General features: G+C 48.9%; 1 protein-coding gene across 2 annotated transcripts in view; it reads right to left on the reverse strand.

The window, feature by feature from the left end:
- ZDHHC7 (zinc finger DHHC-type palmitoyltransferase 7) overlaps positions 1-23123 on the reverse strand; it is a 468302-nt gene that overhangs the window by 199042 nt on the left and 246137 nt on the right. For both annotated transcript variants that reach the window (XM_069636275.1, XM_069636276.1), the window contains one exon: positions 21084-21180. In XM_069636275.1, the coding sequence (XP_069492376.1) occupies positions 21084-21180 (97 nt within the window). The remainder of the gene's footprint in view (positions 1-21083; positions 21181-23123) is intronic.

Genomic DNA, 23123 nt, shown 5'->3' on the forward strand with positions numbered 1-23123 from the left:
GGGACGACGGGAGATCCACCGTGCCGTTGCCGCCCTCGTCGTCCGTGCCCGTGCCTGTGTCATCCCTGCAGACCGTGGACGGGGAGGAGGGTTGACCAGGCCTCGAGGGCTGGAAGTGTGCAGGAGGATGGTTCTTCTCTTGGGTGGTGGACTTCCCGACAGCCCTGACCCTAGCTCCTCCGTCGGGCCTTGTTACGGCTCCCTCGTACATGGTAAAGGCAATCTAGTCCTTATTTCGGAGCATAAGGATTGAAATGCCATCTAAATGGCCACCGAGTTGTACTGCGGCACTGGCTGCGATGGGCGCGACGGTTGGTCTGGGTTCCCGTCGGCGTCGCTTCAGTCATCCCTCATCGGGATGCCTCTCGACGGGCTGGTCCTCCTCTGTGCCCGCGCTGTGGCTCTCAGGAGCTTCGACAAGCTCCTCTTTGGAGGTTGTGTCTGAATCCACGACGCCCACTGTCCCTCCCCCCCCTCTTTCTCTGCCAGGGCTTTCGTGGGGGTTCTTTTGATGGGCTTGAAAGATGCCTCCCTCCGAGGTGGCAGGGAGACTCTGGGCCCCGAGGCCGCTACCGCAGGTGTAACCTCCGCAGGCTGCGTCAGGGTTGCCACAACCTCCTCGATAGAGGCCTTGGTTAGGTGAATCAAGGCCTTAGTCACCGACTGCGTGCCTGTGGCCTTCACCTTGGGGGAGGGTTCCCCGCCTCGCTCCCCGCCTCGCTCCCCCCTCAGCGGAAATCTTCGAGATCTACGGGGGCCTCTCCAGAAGCTTGGCCGGGTTCTTGGATTTCCTCTTACCCGAGCCAGAGAGTTGGCTCGTGGTCGATGGCGCCGGGGAGGATGCGCCCTGCCTGGCAGCCGAGGAGCCCGACCGTTTGGCGCTCCCGGTGCCCGCAGACTCGCGATGCTTAGCCTTCTGTTGGGCCCCGGTCGCCGGGGAGCCCTCACAGGACTTAGAAGACCACTCGGATTTCTTCTTTTTCTTCTCACCCGACGGGCTCTTTCCCTCCAGCCAGTTAGCGAGACGAAGATGGCGGTCCCTCATGGTCCGCTCCGACATGTTCCCGCAAAACACACAGTCCTCCTCCACGTGAGTTTTGTCCTCGTGAAGACAGTAGAGGCATAAGGAATGCTCTTCTTCCTTGAACACATTCTGCAGCAGGCATCCAGGGCAGGCCCTGAACAGCTTCCCGGGCATCGAGCTCCCTTTCTCCTGGGCCATGTCCGGGGTAGGCCTCAGAAACTTCTGGAATCCTCCAAAAGCATCGTTCGACGAAATTTTCACCCTTGAGGGGCGTAGAAACTTCCGAAACGGTCACCGTTGATCCGATATAAAGACGGTGGAGCTTGAGGCTCTATTTAACCGAAAAATGAGAAATTGTCTTTGAAAAAGCGCAAAAACGCAGCAAAAGCTCGAGAGCTACAGCACTAGGACTCCCAACACTTGAACGTGCAGTAAAAATCTGAGGATGGCTGCCGGAGGCAGGGCTTAGGGAGAGGGCAGTCATTGGCTGTGGGCAGTATGACCCAGAGATCAGTGATTGGTTACTACGAGGAAAGAGATCAAAAACGAAACTGATACTGATTTTTTTCTGTACCGAGGATTCCCAGCCTGACGGGGAATATTCATGAGCATGTGAATCCATGCCAGACTGGAGAATATACAATGTAATCTTAATCGTAGAGCAACGCAAGCTCTGGAGAACAATTACAGTGTAGGTTGGTGCATATGTAAGAAACTACTCTGCATAAAAATCTAGTTAGCTTTGTGTCTACATTACGTAAGAGGAACAAAAGTAAGGGACTAAGCAGAGCAGATGGTGCAGCAGGCAGAGAACTGGGCAAACTAGGTGGAATATTGTAATTTGTGGACATCTCACTTTTAGGGTAGCTGGTACAAAGCAACAGGGTGAGAAGATAGCATGACAAGGAGTTCATGACCAGCTCATGGGTAGAGCACCAGTTGCAGATTTATGCAACTAGCAGATCACATTACCAGGTGTTCCCATCAAATGCATTTGACTGTGTGAACATGTACATTTTCAAATGCGTTCACTCGTCAATATGATGCACCTTCCCCTACAGAATTAAATATAGGCTAGGAGATTTAGATCCACTTACTGAAACAACATTAAATTGAGACAATGCAGTGTTTCACAGTAGAAATACTGTAATAATGCATATGCTTTAAGACACTTACCTGTAGCAATTGTTCTCCAGCATGGATCTGGCATGGATTCACATTCTCATGAATATTCCCTGTCGTCAGGCTGGGAATCCTTGGTTAAACAAAAAACAGTTTCACTTTCACTTTAAAACTGTATTTCTCCTCTACACCAATCACTGTCCTCTGGGTCATACTGCCCCCCCCATTCAATCAGCCCTGCAGATTGTCGAGCAGGAGTACACCAAAAAGGAGCACTGTCGTTGCAGTGATCATGCTGGTGGAATGAGCTCCTGGGCAGCCCGGCAGAGGCCTGTTAGCCAGCTGACGGTGATTGAAACAGCCGTAGAGCCATCTTGAGATGGAAGCATTAGACAAGGCATTCCCAGTATTCACAGGTCCAGCGTTCACAAACAATGGAGTATTCTTCTCTTCGTGCGTGCCACGTAGAAATTCAAGGCACGAGAAACATCTAGCAAATTCAAGGTCCTCTCTGCCGGTGAAGGTTTCAAGAAGAAAACAGTTAACACCAAAGGCTTGTTGTAACGCTCGCCTGATTTTCGCAGAGGCGCCGGTCTTGACTGGGCGACTACCGTATCTTCAAAGGTGATGTGTAGCACCTGGTTGGCTCTTTGGGCTGGACCTCTGTGCACTGTATGCCTGACATGTAGAGTAAGATGTCTGCAGATAGAAAATATGGGGTTAATGAACTGGGGTTATTGGGGTGTCCCTATCTCTTTCCTCTTCTCCTCTCCTGTAGACCCCCAAAGGTTAACGCTCTCACCTTAGGTAAGTGAATGCCGAGCTCTCCATCTGCCTCGGGGCAGGGTGCTGTAGCCAGTTTCTTCACTGGATAGGTAGCGCAGGCCTCTTGACTTCAGAGGACTGCTGTCCGTCGTTTACTGCACGAACGGTAAGTTTCGAGTCATTCAAATGTCTTTTTAAAGTCTTTAGTAATGATGTCTCTTGTTTTGCAGGGTTCCGGCGATGGCGGATGACGGGCTGAAGTGAGTTGAAGATGGAGCCCGTGTGATGAATAGAAGCGCCTGGAAGCACGTGAGTAAGCGCTTGATGCCTGCTTCACGATGCGCTCTGTCTTTTTATTTTGCAGGTACGAGTTCGGAGCGGCTGCAGGGTGCCGGAATACCCACTGGATTAGATGTGGAAAGGAGTAATGGCACGTGAGTATTAAAGTTCCCCAATGTCTTTAAACGCACCTTGTTTTGTCTTTCAGATGCGGATGCAGCGCCGAAGGCCTCCGGAGCGTGCGAAGAGTTGGTAAGCTTTTGTCTTTCAGATGCCGGAATGCAGTATGAAGACCTCCGGAGCGCACGAAGAGTAGGTAAGCCTTTGCCTTTCAGATGCCGGAATGCTAACCTGTTCTTTCTTGTCTTTATAGGTGTTGCTGAAGACTGGATTCAGGATGGTAAGCCTTTTTCCTTAGGCCCAGGACTGGATGCAGAAGACACGATGAGCGTCCTGCTGCAGAGGGTGCAGAATAACGCAAAGCAAGATTCATCCACCGGGTGTGGTTTAAATAGCCTCCTGTAGTGCTTAGATGTCTCCTTCCACAGCCACGCCTATGTAAGAAAATAGTTCCTGCCTTCCAGAAGAGTTCCAGTGTTTTAAATCTAGGGAGTGGCTCCAGCCCCACCCAACAGGAAAAGTAGTTCCAAACAGAAGAGGATCAGAGGCTCAACTGGCAGGCAAGTAAGCAGCATGGTCTGCTGCAGGTAAGTCCACCCAAGCATTATGAGCCCGGCGCTTCCAGCGCTGGGACTGGGCATATTTATGAGCCTGGTGCCACTGGCGCCAGGACTGGGTCCAAAAGGTCCCAATTGGGACTGGTTGGCACTCGGAACCTGGGTTATGGATCTGCTTCCAAGGGAGTTGGGAAAACCCTGACCTTTTGGAAGCAGAGATCATGACACTTGTTGAGGCGGATTTACGACTGAACCTTAGGCATGAAAGAGGTGTGTACGCAGCACCAGCCTAAATTTGTGGAAAGTCAGTTACGGCTGCTTGAAGGGTAGGCCCTAGATCTCACCCACTTGTCTGGCTGAGGTGATAGCCACGAGGAATGGAGTGTCCCACGAGAGAAACTTCAGTGGGTCTTGATGCATAGCTTCAAAGGGTGCCTCCATAAGTCTCATCTGGTCTACATTGGCTTCCCATTCCGGGGCAGGCACCTTCACCGGTGGGAAAGATCAAAAAAGCCCATTGAGAAACTCCTTCACGAGTCTGTGGGACCACAACGAGGATCTTCCCGGGGGATCTGGTGTAGCGTGAGATGGCCGCCAGGTGTACCTTGATGGACACGTGAGCCAGACCAGCTTTTGCCAAGGAAAGCAAGCAAGGAAGAATCTGAGTGGCTGTAACCCTCAGAGGGCTAATCTTCTGCGACCGGCACCACATAGAAAAGCGCTTTCACTTATGGCTGTAGCACTTTGGTGTCCACAAAGCCCTGGCTTTGACAAGGACCTCCAAGGCTGCAAAAGCCATGCCTTCAGCGATCCTGGGTCGTGATAAAGTATTACGCCTCTTTCTCTGGTGAGCAGATCTGAAGTAGCGGCAACCTGACTGGAGGCGACGCTGACAGGCAGAGCAGGTCCGTATACCAAATCTGTCTCGGCCACGCCGGGCGAAGAGTACCATCCAGCACTGACAATAGAGTGTGTCGATCACAAGTAGCAGGAGAGGAAACTGGGGAAAAGCGTACAGAAACAGACCCTTCCATGGGAAGGAGAGCGCACCCCGCAGGCTACTCGGTTAGTGTAATCTGCTGGCAAACTTCTGGCATTTGGAGTTCGCCTCCGTGGCAAAATGATAGGCGGAGGTCTGCCTCATTTGACAAACAGACGGGCCACCTGATCCTGATGAAGTTCACACTAGTTGCAGGTGCAGTTCCCTGCTGAGGGAGTCTGCAATGGTGTTCTTGATGCCTCCAAGGTGGAGCGGGACGAGAAGCATCCCCTGTCCGATGGCCCAGTGCCACAATACAGAGCTTCCTTGGGGAGCGCTGGAGATCGAGTGCCCCCTTGCTGCCTGATGTAGAACATGGTGGTGGTGGTTTTGTCCGTGAAGATCCTCACCACCTTTCCCAGTAGGAAAGACTTGTAGGCCCAGAACATTGCCTGTAGCTCCAGGATCTTGATGTGCAGATCCTTCTCTTCCGGAAGCCACAGACCTCTGGCGTGTAGACGTCCGGTGTCAGCCCCCCCCCCCCCCCAACCTTCCAGAGAGGCATCCGTGGTGACCATCCCCTGGCATGGAGGGGATTTGAAATCCCGATCCCTGGGCGATGTAGGAGCACACCCCCGACCACCATCGCTCACTGGAACTTGTGGTTGAGGGGGATCTTGTCTGCAAAGCTTGACACTTGTATCCAACATGTATCCAAGAATTCCTGTAGGGGTCTCATCTGCAACCTGCAGAGACGGACGAGGTACATGCAGGATGACATCATGCCCAGCAACAACTTGATGGCATGAACCGTGGCCGTTTCCGCCGACAGCAGTCGCTGCACCTTTGCTGGAATGGCTTCTAGTCTCTCCTCCGAGGGCGACACCAGGCAGGCCACTGTTTTGAGTGTCGCGACGAGGAACAGCGCATTATGCGATGGCATTAAGCAGGACTTTGGATAGTTTGCAGACGGTCTCCTTCTTGTGCTCTTCAGCCAGTTCCCGGGAGCGGGGGTGCACCAGCCAATTGGCCAGGTACGGGTATACGTGTATGCCCTGCAGATGCAGGTCGGCCGCCACCAGGGGAAGGCATTTTATGAACACTCTCAGGCTGACTTAAAGCAGACGGTAAGGCATTGAACTGGTAGTGTTGGCCTCATACCACGTACCTTAGGATCTTTCGATGTTTCCTGCGGATGGGGAAGTGGAAGTAAGCATCCTCTAGGTCCAAAGGCATCAGGAAACCCCCTTACTTCATTTGGCCGAGCACGTTCTGCAACATGACCAGCCTGAAGTTTTGGGACTTCAGGTACTTGTTCAGACAGTGTAGATCTACGATGGGTCTCCAACTCTGCGCACCCCAGTCTTCTCTGACCAGAAAGAATCTGCAATAGACTCCAGAGCCTCAAAGCCATTGGGGAACAAGCTCCATCGCCCCACTTCAAGGAGCAAAGGAATGTGCAGCTCCTGACAGAGAACCAGTGGAATACGAGGGCTCCTGCATTGGTACTCCAAGGTGTGTACCTGGGCAAGAGCGTCCTGCACCCATCCATCAATGGTGATCTTCTCCCACTCACTGACAAACCCAGTCAGCCGGCCTGCCACTGGGGTGCACGAGTGGGGGCCAGAAGTCTTGGCCGGTTCAGGCTTTTAGGCACTGGCACCCTGACCTGTGGGCAACGGGGAAGCACGACTACTGCTACTGTAGGCATGGGAGCAACCCCGGTAGGCTTCCTGCGGGGAGGTTGTCTGTATGACGTGGAGTATCCCTCAGATTATCTGCTTATTTTCCCCTGGAGGAGCGAAAGGACGACGAGCTATGCTGCTGCAGAGTGCCAAGGGAACACGCCGTCTCCGTGTCCGTCTTTATGACTTGAAGGGATTCATCGACCGCCTTCCCAAACAGATTTTCACTGTCGAACAGCTTGGCAAAGGTTAGTGGCTTTCAACCAATATATCAATGCATTACTTACTGTAAAAGCATTTCTGATGGTTGTATCTGCTTAGATTCACATGCTGTGCATAGTCCGACATCCAGTGGTCACTGCGGAGCAATGCATTTTGTTTTTCGTAGTCGAAAAGGGGACGTCGACAAGGCGTGTCTGTAACACTATCCCTATAGTGACGTGCAGTGTACCCACAATCCCTCACGCGTCGAGGTCCCTATGTTTGTATTTTTTCTGTCCTGAGGGAGCTTATTAGACGTACGTGAGTACAGAAAAGAGAGATATAGAAGAAAGTCTATGTTCCTTCCATCCGAGCGGGGAGGAAGGGTGGGCGCATGTGAATCTAAGCAGATACAACCATAAGAAATGCTTTTACGGTAAGTAATGCATGGTCTTCTGATGTTTGTTAATCTGCTTAGAATCACATGCTGTGCATAGACTAGCGAGCACTACCCAGAGTTGGAGGTGGGTTGTGAGAAGGAACAGTAGAGAAAAGATGTCGTAATACTGCTTGTCCCACCTGGGAATCAGATCTAGAGTGGGCATCTAGACAGTAGTGTTTTGTAAAGGTGTGAACAGAACTCCAGGTTGCCGCTTTGCAAATGGACTCAAGAGGGACATTTGCAATGAAAGCTATGGAAGCCCCGGTGCCTCGAGTGGAGTGTGCTCTTGGCTTGAAGGGTAGTTCTCTCTTAGCAAGAGTGAAACAGAGTGATGCATTGTAAAATCCATCTAGAAATAGTGGATTTCGAAACTGCATCTCCTTCTCTTCCTGCTGCTACCGAGACAAAGAACTGATTAGTCTTTCTCAATGGTCTAGTTCTTTCCATATAAAACATCACTGCTCTGCGAACATCCAGTGTATGCAGGCTCTTCTCACCCAAGTTTGAAGGATTTTGAAAGAACGTTGGTAGTTCTATTGACTGGTTGACATGGAATTTAGAGATACATTTTGGTGCAAACCTAGGATGTGTGCTTAGAACCACCTTATCCTTGTGAACTGTTGCAAAGGGGTCTAGTACAGAGAGCGCTTGTAGTTCACTTACTCTCCTAATGGAGGTGATAGTTATTAGAAAAGCAGTCTTAAGAGTGAGGTCTTTAAGTGTTGCTTTGTGCATGGGTTCAAAGGGTGACCCCATGAGCCTGGTTAGTACCACACTTAGGTCCCATCCGGGAGCGGGGTTAGCTATGGCAGGGTGGATCCTCTTCACTCCTTCCATGAAGGCTTTAATAACTGGGACTTTCCACCATGATACTTTAAGTTTGGAAGTGGTGTATGCGGAAAGTGCAGCTAAATGGACTTTAATAGAGTTAAACACCAAGCCCGAGTCTAGTAGGTCAGTCAGGTACAGAACAATTTGTGTGGGAGAGACCCTCTCGTTGGAGGGGAAGACAAGGCCGTCCTTTGTTCGAATTAGAGCCCCTAGGAATTGTTTGATCTGGCTGGGGTCTAAGCTGGACTTTTTTTCGTTGATGAGAAGCCCAGTTGAAACAAAAAGGTCTACAGTCTTTTGGGTGTTTGAAAAGCATGTTCCGTAAGAATCCCCTGTTATGAGCCAATCGTCGAGGTAAGGGTATACCGGGATGGACAACCTGCGCAGGTGGGCCGCTGCCAGTACCTTCGTGAATACTCTTAGCGCTGATGCTATGCCGAAGGGTAGCACTCTGAACTGGTAGTGTTTGCCCTCTATCATGAACCTGAGGTATTTCCTGTGCGCTGGCAACATTAAAATATGAAAGTATGCATCTTTCATGTCCAGTGTTGTCATGTAATCTCCCTGTGAAAGTAGGGGGATTACCTCCTGTAGAGTCACCATACGAAACTTTTGAGGTTTGACAGATTTGTTCGCTGGGCGCAGATCTAGTACAGGGCGCATGGTTAAGTCCTTTTTGCGTACAAGGAAGTACACTGAATAAATACCTTTCGTTACCTGGGATAGAGGCACAACCTCTATAGCTCCTTTTTCTAGTAGTTGGTCCACTTCTTGAAGAAGGATGGCGAGGTGTTCTGGCGACATGCGTCATCCCCTTGGGGGTCTGTACGTAGGGGAACTGTTGAATTCTATACAGTAACCGCGGGCTATGGTTGATAGTACCCAGCGGTCTGATGTTATACCCTCCCATGCTGGAAGAAAGGATGTTAACCACCCCCCGACCGGCGAAGCATGGGAGGGGACCCGAATCTTTGAGTCATTTGGTGTTGGTGGCTTGGGAACCTCTAGGGGTGGGACCCCAACCTCTTCCCTTGCCACAACATTGTCCTCTTTGTTCATATTGTCTACTGGTGCCTTGGTTAGAGGACCAGTTACCTGCAGAGTATTGCTGCTGTTGTTGTTGCGGCTGCTGCTGGCGTTGGCCTCGAAAAAAGCATTTGTTGCCATAACCATGTTTGTTGGGAGGCCTTGAAATTTGGTCTAGTGTTTTGATCGTGTCAAATTCTTTCTTTGCGGTCTCTAGTGCCTCATCCAACGCCTTACCAGAGGTTTACATCTTCTACAGGTTTGTTAATTAGAGATGCTTGTGTTTCAGGTTTAAAGCCTGAATTACGTAGCCATACATGGCGTTTGAGACGGATTCCTTGGACTAGGGAACGGCCAGCCGTTTCTGCAGAATCCAGATTATTTTTAATAATACTTTGGTTGACTAAGTTCCCTTCAGTCACCGTGGCTAGAAGCCGAGTACGTAGGGGTTCCGGTACCTCCTCAATGTCCTTACGTAGTTTGCTCCATTGTGCATCTGCGTAACTTGCCAGCAGAGAGTTGTTGTTGGCAATTCTTGCGGAAAAGGCAGCTGAGGCTGTAATCCTCTTTCCTAGGGCATTCAATTTTTTACCCTCTTTATCTGGTGGTGCCTCGCTAGTTGACAGCGGGACCCCTGCTCTCTTTCTGGTATTTGTCACCACTAAGGAGTCTGGTACAGAGTGGCCCCTGATGTATAACGGGTCCGATGGAGAAGGACTAAATAATTTTTCTATCCTCGGGTTGTCCCATCTAATCAACGCGGGAGTGGATAGTGAAGGAATAATTTGTCTCTTTACTGAGGTGAGAAGGGGAATGGTTTGGCTGACAGGGGGTTTCTCCTTAATGATCTTTTCTACAAAGTCGATGTCAGGAGAAGTTTCCCCGGTCTCGATCTCGAAATGCGCTGCTGCCTTGTGTAGAAGTGCATTAAAAGGTAGGTTGATCGTCTATAGGTGATCTATTCCTAATAGGGGAGTCTTTGGGTGGGGACAGGTTTATGGAGTCAGTCTAAAAACGCTGATGGGGACTGCCAGGGCTGTGAAGTGCCTTCTTCCGGGTCTTCTCCGAAGCCCCCATCACCCATATCCGGGTTGCCGTCAAAACCTTCCTCCTCTAGGTTTTGCTCCCCTTCATTGCCTAGGCATTCATCATCCTCCTGAAAGTGGGGGTCCTTTCCAGTGAGGTCATACAAATCTACATCCTCTTGGGGGGAGGAGGGGGAAATCAAACAGCCTGGGGTACTTGGCCCTGGGATCCTCCTGAGGTCCCTCTCTGGATCTTTTCGGTGTTGGAAGGTTCAGAGTCTAAACCTCTCCATTTTGTCCATACAGAACTGGAGTCTCTAGGGTTTCGTGAGGTACCCCAGAGCTGTTAAGGAAGGGGAAGGGAGGGCCTTCCGTTAGAAAACACTTTGACCTATCCCATAACGTCGAAGAGAGGTTCCCTATGCCTTCTGAAAAGCCTTCTGGTAGGCTAGGAGTCCCTCTCGACGGAGGGGGCGGTTCCTGCCTTCCTTCTGACCTTTTCGGCATCTCCCAGGCTTTATGAGTGGTGATCGACGTTTCTTTCGCCGTCCGTCTCTGGCTATCAGTGGAAATCATCCACGCCAGGCTCTCGACAACTAAACTGTCCGTCGAGGGTACCTCCGGCATCAACGTTACAGGCATCGCTTGGTCTACGCCGACGGGCGCTCTGACGGTGCACGTCGTCTGGCGGTTTAGTGATAGCACCCTTATCTGGGGTAGCCCAGTCGCTAGTCGCGTTTGCCAGGGGGGGCTTCAGACTCTTACGGTCTGAGGAGGCCGCCGGTAGGACCTGCGTCTCTGTTGGCGCCAATGCCCTCTTCGTCGAGGAAGAATCGTGGGTTGTGCGTTTATGTGAGTGTTTTCTGTGTGCATCCTTGTCGCCAGGGTGTTCTCCCCATAAGCAGGGCGTGAGCCGAGCTGGTCGGGGCTGGGGACAGACGAGGAGCGTGAACGCTCCTTAGAGAGGTCTACGACTTCCAAAACGGACGTCGGGTCGTCACATTCCTCGTCACTTTCGGCGGCTGCGGGTGATGAATCAGACCTAGACATGGCGTAGGCTGCCCACCTTTTGACCCTACGGTCTTTTAAAGTCTTCGACTTAAGGAGCCGACAGGCCGCACAGCTGTCTTCTTTGTGGTCGAGGGGCAAGCAACATTTACACCGTTTATGCTTGTCCTTCCAGGTAAACTTGCCTTTGCAGTGACCACTGGATGTCGGACTATGCACAGCATGTGATTAACAAACATCAGAAGAATATATATATATATATATATATATATATATATATATATATATATATATATATAGAATCCCTCCTTTTTGGTTTCCTCAGGCACCAGCTGGAACAACTCTGAGGCCTTGGCGATCGAGTGGAAGGATCCCACCTCATCTGGTGGAGAGCGTGCATGCTTTTGGAGTCTGGTCCCGACTTGGTGGAGGAGGCTGAGGCAGCAGCGGCAGGTGACGCTTCCTCTTCTTGTGTGGAGGCAGGCCAGGGACCTGCGGAACAGGTGTCTGTGCTGGAGGCAACCACTGCTGGATCTCCATCACTAGGGTGTGGAGAGTTGACAGGATGTCCATGGATATGTCCCTTGGCTGAAGAGGGAATGATGGAGTGCTAGGCCCTGCGCCGTCATCCTCCTCGTGGACTGTGTGGACAGGGGCACTTGGTATCGTCCATGGAGGAGAAGTCCATTGGCTGAATGTAAACCTTGGGGCCTCCTCACCCCCTACTTTTCCCTCCCGAGAGCTGTGTACCGGGAACAGAACCAGTGGCCCGCTCACCTCCCCCCCCTGGGGTGCCCACAGCCTTTGCTGCTGCCGAGGCGGCCATTACGTGCCTGGGAGACAGGGATACTCTCTGCAATGTAGGGACCACCCTTGCAGGGTCGGTACCACCCACAATAGTGGTTGCCCGATGAAGCGGTCGACAGCATCTTTGGCTGCACCCGATGAGCCTGTGAGGCCTTCACTTCAACTGGCCTTTGTTTCACCAATTTTGCCGTAATTTAGCAAGGGTGGAGGACCTCTTTGAGGCGGAACCAGATGGCAGGGTAGCTGAAGCGTATGGCGATCGCGGTCTATCCGACCTGGGTTCCGCATCACCATCGAACGAGGCAGAATCGGTCTTGCGGTTCTTGGCCTCGTCTTGGACCCCCACGGATGGGGCGTCCTCAAAGGACTTTGACCTCCTCCCGGAGGGAGCACGCTCCTTGAACAGACTGGTCCTGGGTGAGGCATGACCCTGCTCCGAGCATGGGTCGGATGCCTTTCTCAACTTGAGCCCTGACGCCAGCCTGCTATACCAGCCTTTCTCCATCTTCTTCGAGAAGGCCAGGGATCTCTCGCACCCAACGTTGTGGTCCGGGTGCAGGCAGTATAGACACTTTTGTCCTCCATTAATACGTTCCTTAACCCGCATTGGGTGCAGGGCCTGTAAAGTGTCCTCACCTTTTTCTCCTCCATAATTGTCAGAGGGCGCGAAGTAGGTCCAAGACAGTCTACCAGAATCTTCGACGAACAATCGCCCTTCAGGGGCGCACGCAACTTCACAGACAACGATCCCTGTTGCCAGCCGATGAAGATATGAGCACATAGAAATAGAACTTTTCCATGAAAAACTTGGAAAAAAGTACAAAATAGCTCGGAGAGCAACTTGAGGACTCCTGAAGTGTGCGGTAAAAATCTCAAGATGGCTGCCAGAGACGTGGCTTAGGGAGAGGATTGTCATTGGATGGGGGCAGTATGACCCAGAGGACAGCAATTGGTTTAGAGGAGAAATACAGTTTTAATGTGAAAGTGAAACAGTTTTTTCTTTTACCAAGGATTCCCAGCCTGACGACGGGCAATATACAGAAGCATGTGAATCCATGCTAGATCCCATGCCGGAGAATTTTAGGAATTAATTTGCAGGACTTCACTTTATTTTTTAACCCGTTGCCAAACAGAAATGACTTAGTAAAAGGATCATCTGGTCAGCGATCATTTTAAACAAAGAACTTTTCTTGGCCAGCACCCCCCACAGGTCTCTGGCAGTTTTGGGCGTGGAGGCGAGGAATACTACTGGACTCGCACTCCATTAGCTCCTTTCAACAAACCCATTGAATTATGTAGCAAATTATGGGACGCTGCTTATTTTATGTCTTAGTCCCCCTTGCAGGTCATCTTGGTATCAAGCGGACCAAGGCAACGAAAAACATACATTTCTACTGGCCTAAGATGGGGGTCCAGAAAGAAAGTCACTGCAGGAGTTGCACAACTTGTCAGTTATCTGGCAAATGTGGAACAATAAATCAAGAGCCAGTGGTACCACTTCCTGTAGTGGGTATACCATTTGAGAGGGTAGAGATTGACGTGGCTGGTCCACTTGATGCTCCTACATCCTCTGGAAGCAGGTTTAATCTGGTGACTGTTGATAATGCCACCACATATCCTGAAGCCATCCCACTGAAAAAGTGACTGCCAAGCGAGTTGCGAAAGCATTACTAAGCATTTTTTACTAGGGTTGGCATCTGTGAGACAGGCATGGTATCAGAATAGACACAGACTCAAAAGTAACATTTTGAAACCCTTCATTATCAAACTTTGTGGGGTTGGTGTAATGCCTATTGGGCCCCAACTCATGGAAGTTGCACAAGCGTGTTCTCTTCCCTACCCGGGACTGTTAAGCGGCATGAGCCCCGCTTATTGTCACCGCCGGGCACGAAAACTGAAGTGTGCGTTGGTGAAAGACTGCGGCACAACTGGTCCAAAAAAAGCGGAAAGAATCACCCCTGGAACAGTGGAATATGAGCCTGGTGAACTTTGTGGAGTGGATTCCCCACTGCGATGGTTCCGAGGAGCAGCACGTGGTGACCAAAAGCCAGCGGAAGGGACTGGAACCAGGAGAAGAGTGGAGGGCCAGCCAGAGAGGAAAGCGTGTGACCCCCCTCCAGAACCCAGTAGGTGCTTCGCCCTGTGTGTGTGTAAAGGTCCGTCACTCCTTTTGGCCCCCACCCCGCGGTCCGCCGAGTGAGAGGCCCGAGGGGCTGGGAATGTGTCGGGACACCATAGGAGCACAGCCTGCAAGCCATCCAGGGGGGCGTGGACCGTGCCCGTTGGTGAGGGACTAGGATTCATGCAGATTGGAGCACAAGAGTTGTGGGCTAGTACACAGTGCTGGAGGGAAATGGCGGCTACGAGGCGAACGAGATAACGACAGAGCTCCTACCAAGTAAGATGTGCTCAGCTGAGAGGAAGGATATTTTAAAGCCCTAAACAGACGGGATGGATGCCTCGTGAATACCCCATGCCAAGAATGTTCCCTCGGCCTCCAGCATTTGATTGTGGCAACAGCTTGGCCACAGGGGACTGGAGAGGTGCAAGCGCCAATGAGGGTGCCTCTACCTACCAATGAATAGAACCATATGAACACTTTGGGGAGATAAAGTGCAGAGCTTCCCCCAGCTTTGATACTGCTTACCAAAGCAATCCATAAGTAGAGCCAAGCCCCCTTCACATACATTCACATAGCCTTGGAGCAAATAAGTGGTGAATTGGGACATCCACATTTGTTTCACATAATCTGACAGGACAGGAGGAGCCCGCCTGATACAGACCACAGCAGGGGCCAAGCCTGATCACAGGGTCGAATGGGACAACCTCTGGGTGGGAGCAACAGTACGGCTCGGGTCTGGGCCTTCCCTCACGTAATACAATCGGGAAGGCGGTGGGTCCGGATCTCAAGACCTCCAGTGAATGAGGTAGTTTCCCACAGTTGGCGAAGTGGTATGTAGGCCCCCAGTTCTGGGGCGTGTGCCCGCCTCCCTGGCACAGACTGGGGATCGGCAGCCACTGCCAGAAGAGACTCTCGGACAGTTCTTTGCAGGGCTCTAGACATGGGCCCATCTGGCAAACAGGAAACACCACACTTAAGTGGGGAGTGAGCCAGAGGAGTTTATTAGTCGGCCGGCCCAGGGTCCTGCACACGTGGAGGAGAGGTACACTGGAGGTACAGAGTAAAGTAAAGGAAGACCCCCACGGTGCAGACGGGACTGTAAGCATGTGGGGCTGAGCCAGAGATCGCTCAAATCAGTACACCGGGGATGGCCCTGTGAAGAGCGCTCCCCCCCCCTCCCAAGCGGTAACACAGGACTGGAGAGTTGTGGAGGGTGGATCCCCCCAAAATCAGACCTTTGTGGTATGCGCCCCCGAATCTGACTCGTGTGCCCACCACGGGGGTTGCGGCAGGGGAGCAACAGCCTATGAGGAGCACGTGCCTTTGAAGGGACAGTCTCGTCATCTACCACCCGGAGCGGTGGACAGGCCCAAACAGCATAAAAGGGGCACGCACTGGACAACAGGCTGCGGTGCATGGCGGCAAAGCAGAGGTTAGCCACAAGCAAGTACATGACAAACTGCCCGAGACCCCGGGGCAGAGTAAAATGGCAACAACATCAGAGGAATCAGCAGCTACCAAAAAGGACGCGGCGCCCTGATGGAAGAAATAAGGAAGACGAGGGCAGACATTGGAAGCAGAGTTGACAAGGTTACCCAGAGGATAGATGAGATGAAGGAGCAGTTGGAAGAAGTCGAAAACAATCAAACCTCCCTGGACACCTTAGAGATAAATATGGACCTGCGGATGTCAGAAACTGAAAGCCGGGAGGAGGAATTCCGGAAGATGGACGATTTGAAAAATCGTAAAAGGCGGAATAACCCTGGGCTCTTCGGAATCCCGGACAGAGAAAGGGAATCAGAGCAAGACTTGAAAAAACTCCATGGAGGTTCTGAAGTTGGTTTCTGATGACACCATTGACGAGGAGAAGATCGAGAGGATACATCGGATGGGGTGGGCTACTGGGGGGCCTCAGGTCAGTCCTAGCTTGGTTCCTTAACTACGCAGACAAAATGATAATCATTGAGAAAGAGAAACAGAAGGGCCTGATCACCTATGGCTCGGCTTGAGTTACAATTTTCCAAGATTTACCCTCATTGACCCTGGCAAGAAGAAGGTCTGTGCCCCTGACGAAGTTGCTAAAAGAAAAGGGAGTGCCGTACAGATGGGGCTTTCCGTTCTCCCTCACATTTTAATTGGATGGACACAAACACAGGCTGATGACAGACTGAGACATTCGCAGGCACATGAGCGAGCTGCTGGGTGGATCTGACAGTGAGAGGAACAAGGGCGAAAGATCAGATGACAATAGACGATGGTGCATTAATGGGCCAAGGAAGAGGCATATGCCTGGATCCAGGAGGTACAGGAAGATGAACGCGTCACCCGTGGTGAACAGTTGAAGTACACTGGGAATACAGTAATGTTGATACTTGTGAAAGATGCGGTTTTGAAAGGATTTCATGGTGTTGAAAAGGCTGTGGGAGTGCCCCTGTTGGTTCATGGCATTGTAACGTAGAGGAGTGGTTGTGTGGGACCCACAGGGGCCGCAAGTAGATTAAACCGATGTGGCCCAGCGTGAGAGGGCTCAATGGCAATGAGGATGGTTAAGTGATAGACAGGGAGCGACTGTCCCAGCTGGTGGTCCGATCTCAGCCTGTTGACGACAACCGGGAGGTGTCAGGCGTCCTTGAAGGGGGATATGTGGGGGTGGGGAATGGGTTAGGGTTTATTAAGCTATCCCAGTGGTGTGTAGATCCCAAACTCTTAGTCTCAGTCAGGCTTATTTTAAGAGGAAGATGTAAGCTGTAGATAAGGACACTGTATCTTAGCTAGACAGACACAACAAAGAAGCACTCACACAAATAGTTATATAAAATATTATATTTACACCAGAATCACCTTAACTACTTCAGACATTTATACTAGAACACTTCGGATTACTTAATACACTTGAAATGGCAATTTGACTTGTTTGTTGGCGGTTACGTTTGTAGCAACATTAGAAAGGGAAAAGAATGTTATCGTATTATCAGTTACTGCGCTCTCATGCAGTTTTCAACCGTATATACGGTAGTACATTTATTCTGCACACACATATAGTAAAGTCACTTAAAGGGAGGAAAATGAATAGTTGGTGCAACAAAAGCTTAGTTCAAGGTACTAGAGGCAGTTTCTTTGGCTAGTAAGTATTTTAAGTCCAAAAACATAACCCTAGCTAAAGGCAGTTCGGAGAGGACTTGAAGTCTTGACAAGCAGCGAATTATGTAGAGTTCCTATGGATTTCTTCCAGTTTCTAGAGTTATTGAAGCAGCAAGTTAACAACTAACAAGGGAGACCTTAAAACAGACTTGGGAAGGGGACACAAGCAGCGGCTTGGTTCTGAGGTAAGAGGGTGTTGTCCTGGACACCTCTACATGCACTCCAACGCTCTGGAGCGACTTCTTGGAGTCAGGTAAGCAATACAATTTTTTCCCCCACCAGTATGTTACGTTAGAAGAAAATGTGCGTACTAGATGCTCCACGATGTTGCAGCTCTGGACCCGAACCCTGGATTCCTTGGGTGGGTGACTTGAAGGCAGGACAGTGGACGGGATCTCTTAGCAACAGTCTCGAGGGAGGACCTGTGGATGACTTTCAGCAACTTCTTGGTTCACTCTGCGGTTTTGGCACCTTTTCTGAAGCACACCAACAAAAGGACACAGATCATCCGGTCAATCTTCTTCGCTTCCTTCAGTCCCATGCTCTGGTGAGGAGGTCAGGGTGAGTTGTATCGGACCTCTGAAGTGTGCTTATGGGTTCAGCATAGATTTGGACAGATTCGTCTTTTCCAGGACGATGCACTCGAAATGGGCAGCAGGTCTCCTGGTATGGGGGTTCCGCAGCTCTAGAAGCTCATACAGCCTTGGGAGATGGCTTATTTCAAAGTTAGTCTTGGGACTGGTTGTTCCCACCAGCCTAAGGGAAGAAAGTCCTCTTCTGAGCTCCTCTGTCACATAGAAAACAGGGTCAAGGCAGCAATGGTCACTTCTCTGTGTTGCAAAGGGTCTGCAGGCGTCTCTGGTCGGCTTCTTCTATTTCCAGTGGTCAGCTTGCTTATCAGCCCAGTAGCCTCACTTGGGTGCCCCTATTGTGCTCTACCGGGGCTATGGACATAGCCTGCGGTACAAAATATACGCAATTGTTGGTAGAACCCGTCCACTGCCACCAGCCATAATTTGGTCATTGTCCATGTGACTAAAAATGCACGTGAGCAGAGAGAACAGGGATACTCCACTGAAGGTAGTGTGTGCCAATCTCTCAGTATCTCTCACAAAACACTATAGTCTAAGTATCTCTATCCTTAAGAACTGAAGTTACTTGATGAAATAGGAAATTAATCTTAAAGGAGGACCCCAAGGGTCCCCACCAACACTGCTCAGCAGAAGTTGTAAAAACACAGATGCCTTAAAGGGCTATGGAGCAGACAGACTCCATGGTACAGGTAGAATACAAAGAATAGAGTTCCAAAAGACAGAGCCCACAAGAATGAATGGGAGGAAAAAAGCTCCACTCATTCAGGATTGAAAGAAAAGGGTCCAGAAGTCCAGCAAAGTGGTGGGGGTCTCACAAGAGGAGGGGTTGAAGCACAAAAATGATAAATCTCCCTAACAACGTGTTCCTAAAAAAGATGCACCTTTACATGTCTTTTTTGGATTTGAAAACGGCATTTGATGACGCATCATGAAACAATCTATGGTCTACTCTGAGGAGATGCAGCTCCAATGGGCAATACTTGGATCTGATAATCGGCATGTATGCAGACAAATATGCTATGGTGATTTGGAGTCTATGCGGCAAATGCACACAAAGCTTTCATGTTAAAAAAGATGTTAAACCTGATGTGTTCTTGCACCTACTATTTCCCTCATACATAAAAGACATTACTGATGGAATTATTTCTCTGCCCACAGATGCGCCTATCCTGAAAGTTAACGAAATAAGTCTCCTCTTATTTGGCCTAGAAAAAAAAAACATAGGCCATTTGCTGATAGGTGTCAACTTTAAGGATTGGAGATCAATTACAACAAAACATAGGTAATATATGCTTGGGGAAAAGAAAATCTGGAAGTAAATTATGTGAACAAATCAATGGATGTATTTTGGAACAGGCGAACTCTTAAGATTACGTAGGCCTTCTTTTTACCCCAAAAAGGGGCCAGAATGCACATGTGATGAAAAGTAAAGTGACTTTGATAAAGTACAGGGGCACCGTTGCTAGATTTGCTTGGTCACATAGGAACCACTCCATTAATCCAGACTTAAAGAGCAACTGTTTGAAAGCATGGCAAGCATCATTGGATGAAGCCAAACTCTGGAGCCAAAGAAACACCCGATTGACTCAAACCAGGACTGCTAGATTGGCTGAGTTTAATGGGCTGGCCCTATTGAAACCAACTATATATTGGTTAAAACTTTTGTCATCCCCTCATTTATTTATATGTACAGAAGATATGTGGCAGTTTTGGTCCAAGAAGGGAATGGTTACTTGGTTTGCACACAGGCGACTCCCATTGCGAATGAATGACCTGTATGCGTTTTGGGAAAATCCTAGGGTCTTCTTAGGGTAAGAAATAGTTACTGTATTTGGGCTGAGTACCAGCATATTAGCAAAAGCAAGGGTAGCTCATTAATGAACACACAGTATACTGTGAAATAATTAGGTGACATGGCCTCCCCTTATGCATTTTTGTTATTTACTAAGTTTCATCTGGGAATTTTTCCAGCTGCTACTATCCTGTAGGTTTGAAACCATACCCTAGCAGACGTATATCCAGCGTGTAGATCTACTAAGGAGGCTAGGCAACATTTTATGCCTTTATGTTCTTATACCTCCAATACTGTGCGCAGTCAGAATTTAAAAGCCTGTGATAAACTGGATAAGGAACCTCATTATGGCAGAAGAATACTGCAAAACGACATGCAGATTAGATGCAATATAACATTATACTCTGTAACAAGGTAACTTCAAAAAGCTTAATAATGTAGGTCCTCTTTAGTTAAAATTGGCTGGGGGATGTGATAAGGATTTAATGATGTATACCCCAGCGAAAGCACTAGTTAACTGAGTAGACATGCCTTGAAAATGCATTCTGAATTGGTTATGCAACTTGAATCATTCTAGGTTGTTTTAATATTTAAGGTATACACAAAGACAAACACACTAATATTAGGTTACAACTATGTAAGGCGATTTGTTCAATATTATGAATGTTTTGTAATTTGTGCTACATAGTTTTATGATGCAATGTCAAAATAAAATATGATTGATTGGTATGCCGCGTGCATTACAAGAATCTTAAATCTATAAATAAAAGGTTGGTAGGATACTTTGTGGCACACAATCCCTCAGGGATCCGTGAAGTCTACTTGGTGCTTCGCTGATATATTCAGTATATTCATTCTTACTAGATGATAGGTGGCAACATTCTGGATAGAGACCAAGGAGCTGGCAAGCGTTATTCTTATGCTCTGTCACTTCACAGTGGAAAACGCAAAAAAAAGAATGGCAGAATTCAAAGCGATTTCTTTGCGATTGCATGGAGTCATGGATCCAAATGGGTTGCTGAAACCCGCCTTCCTTGGACTATACAAATTGCATAATAGGCACAATCGATGTATATATGCTTCACAAGGATTTGGATACAACTGTTGTAGTTCGATCATGACATTCTATAGAGATGCTGTTATACAGTTATAACACATGTATATAGTATTAAAAGTATACATGTCTTTTCTGTTCATTGCCATGGGGTAAAGGAAAGTAATTTGCAGAGCCTGCATTTTTATAAGAATACATGAATGATATGGACAAAGGCACCAGCTGCCGAAATTCAAATGGTACTCTGGAAACATATATAGACTAATGGGTAAAGTTAAAATACATATCTGTACTGGACAAGATATAAAACATTTACAACAGTAAGGGCTATAGTGTTATGCGCCTCGAAGAATGTGCTCAGAATTATCATATAAAAGCATGTAAAATAATAGCATCTTTCTATCTTGCATGATTTGTTACCAGACCATAATCACAACTGTCTGTAGCTAGGCATAGGTCCACCGTTAGCGTTTTAATTAAGTACCCACATTAAAATGGATTAATACTCACAGTAAATAGAACAAAAAACCTCTGATTTTTTTCTCCCACACAATTGTTCACCCATGGACAGTGATGATCCATCTTTCGAATACATCGTTTGCAAATACTAACGGAGAAGGGAAAAAGTTTTGAAAGAATTTGTTAAATTTTCTTCCCCAGTAAATTTGATGTACTGAATAAACCAAGATAATGAATAAATGCATACTGCAGCAAAAGACAATACACATGTTGGGCAAGATTGTATACAGTACCCTGTGGGAGACTGCACCAGCCTTGTACTCTTGGCAATAGTTAACCCAACCTTTGGTATACGCATGTACTACACAAGTTGGTAGAGTGACTGAGCAACCATGATTATCTCAAGAGTCGTCAATGTGAGCTGTAGGGTTGTAACAGAGTTTCACAGTGACAAATATCCAAACACGTACACTCAAGGTTTCTTGACTAAACCATTATTTATTCATTTAGTTTGAATAAGCCTTCTTTAGAAGGGAGCAAATAAGTAACACTTAAATATACTTCAAAAATTCACACTCTCAGTTTCAATAAATCAGTAGATACCCGCTTGGGATGGCACACAGCAGACACTTCATACACCCTGAGGGGACTTCTTTAACTAGGACACTGTGGACATTGATATATCACTGGTCATAGAGAAATACTGAGTTTGGTGTCAAAAGGAAACGTTTAGAGGACAAAACAATGGTTTAACAAGTTTCTCAAACAGGTAAGCACTTTTGAACCCCCCAATGCAATGTAGATTAACTCTTTCCCAGCTATACAAGTAAAGAATGTATGACTTTTGGAGGGACAGATCAAAACACAAAGTCAGAGATTTAGAAGAGTCTTCAGGGAGCTAGGACCGCCAATGTCAATTGAGCAAAGTCTAGGGGAGCTGAGGCACTAAAAAGACGCACAATGTTAGAGAGTTTTGTAGAAAATGAAATCACTGTTGGGCCACAAGCTGGGAGGCTTGTAATGGCAAAGCTGCAAGCAACTCTGCAAAAGGCAACAACTGCAGGTCTCAACTGAGAGCAAGCAAGTTACCCAACAAGAGGCAAGTACACCTTAGTTTACAGTACCTTAGGTCTGAACAAAATGGTTCCAGCTGGCTTCTGTTCCTGTGGTAGTATGGCAGATCCTGTCTTGGGCCTCAGTCGTGGGGACGTCTGGGGACTCCTGCAGTACGATTCGACGGTCAGAGGCAGCAATGGGCAAACTTCAGATCAGCAGCACTTCACGGTTTCTGCTTCTCATGAATAGCACCACTGCGGTTCTTGGATACCATGTGCACTTTCCTTGCTTCTGGGGTCCAGCACTGTGTTGCGGTGGCTTAGACTTGGCCAGTCCTGCTTTGAGGTGGTCCGAGGATCATCCTGGAGCTCTGGTCCTGCTTAAAGACAATGCACTCTATTCTGGTGTTCCTCTCCCTGGCACACGTTTCCTGCAGCAGCAATGGAAGTACAGCCAGCAACTAGAGGATTTCCAGGAGTCTGTCTTGGGGTCGATTGGTCCATCAATCCAAGGGGAGAAGTCGTCCTTTGCAGGGCTTCTCTAGTCAAGGCAAATTCGGAGCGTCCGTTCTGCAGCAGGGCTTCACCGGGCAAACCTACGGTCCAGGAGTTGCAGCAAGCATCTCTTCCAAGTTCTTCTTCGGATTCCTTCGTTCAGTGGTCGACTCTGCCTTCGGTCTAAAAGACCTTGCCTTTTATGCAGGTTTCACCCATTCATTTGCAACGCAGCTGTAACTCACACAGCAGGGTGGCTGTCCTCCAAGGACTGCCAGCCGGCCAATCACCTGTGGGTGCATTCCTGGGAGTTTTGGGCATCTTCCTCGCGTCCTGGCCTGCCAGACATGCAGAAGCCAAAGGCGGACTTCAGCAGTGAACCCCGCCAAGGAAAAAACAAACAAAGGGACCAAACCTGGTTTGGCATGCAGAGTAAATCTCAAGAACCCCCTTTCCAACAAGAAATGGCGAAAAAAGAAGACCAAGGCCATTTTGACAAAATGGGAACACTTGTGTGCTATACTGCAGCTATAATTGCAGC

This window comes from Ambystoma mexicanum, chromosome 1q (genome assembly GCF_040938575.1).
Source record: "Ambystoma mexicanum isolate Mex_15411 chromosome 1q, UKY_AmexF1_1, whole genome shotgun sequence".
NCBI classification, from domain to species: Eukaryota; Metazoa; Chordata; class Amphibia; order Caudata; family Ambystomatidae; genus Ambystoma; species Ambystoma mexicanum.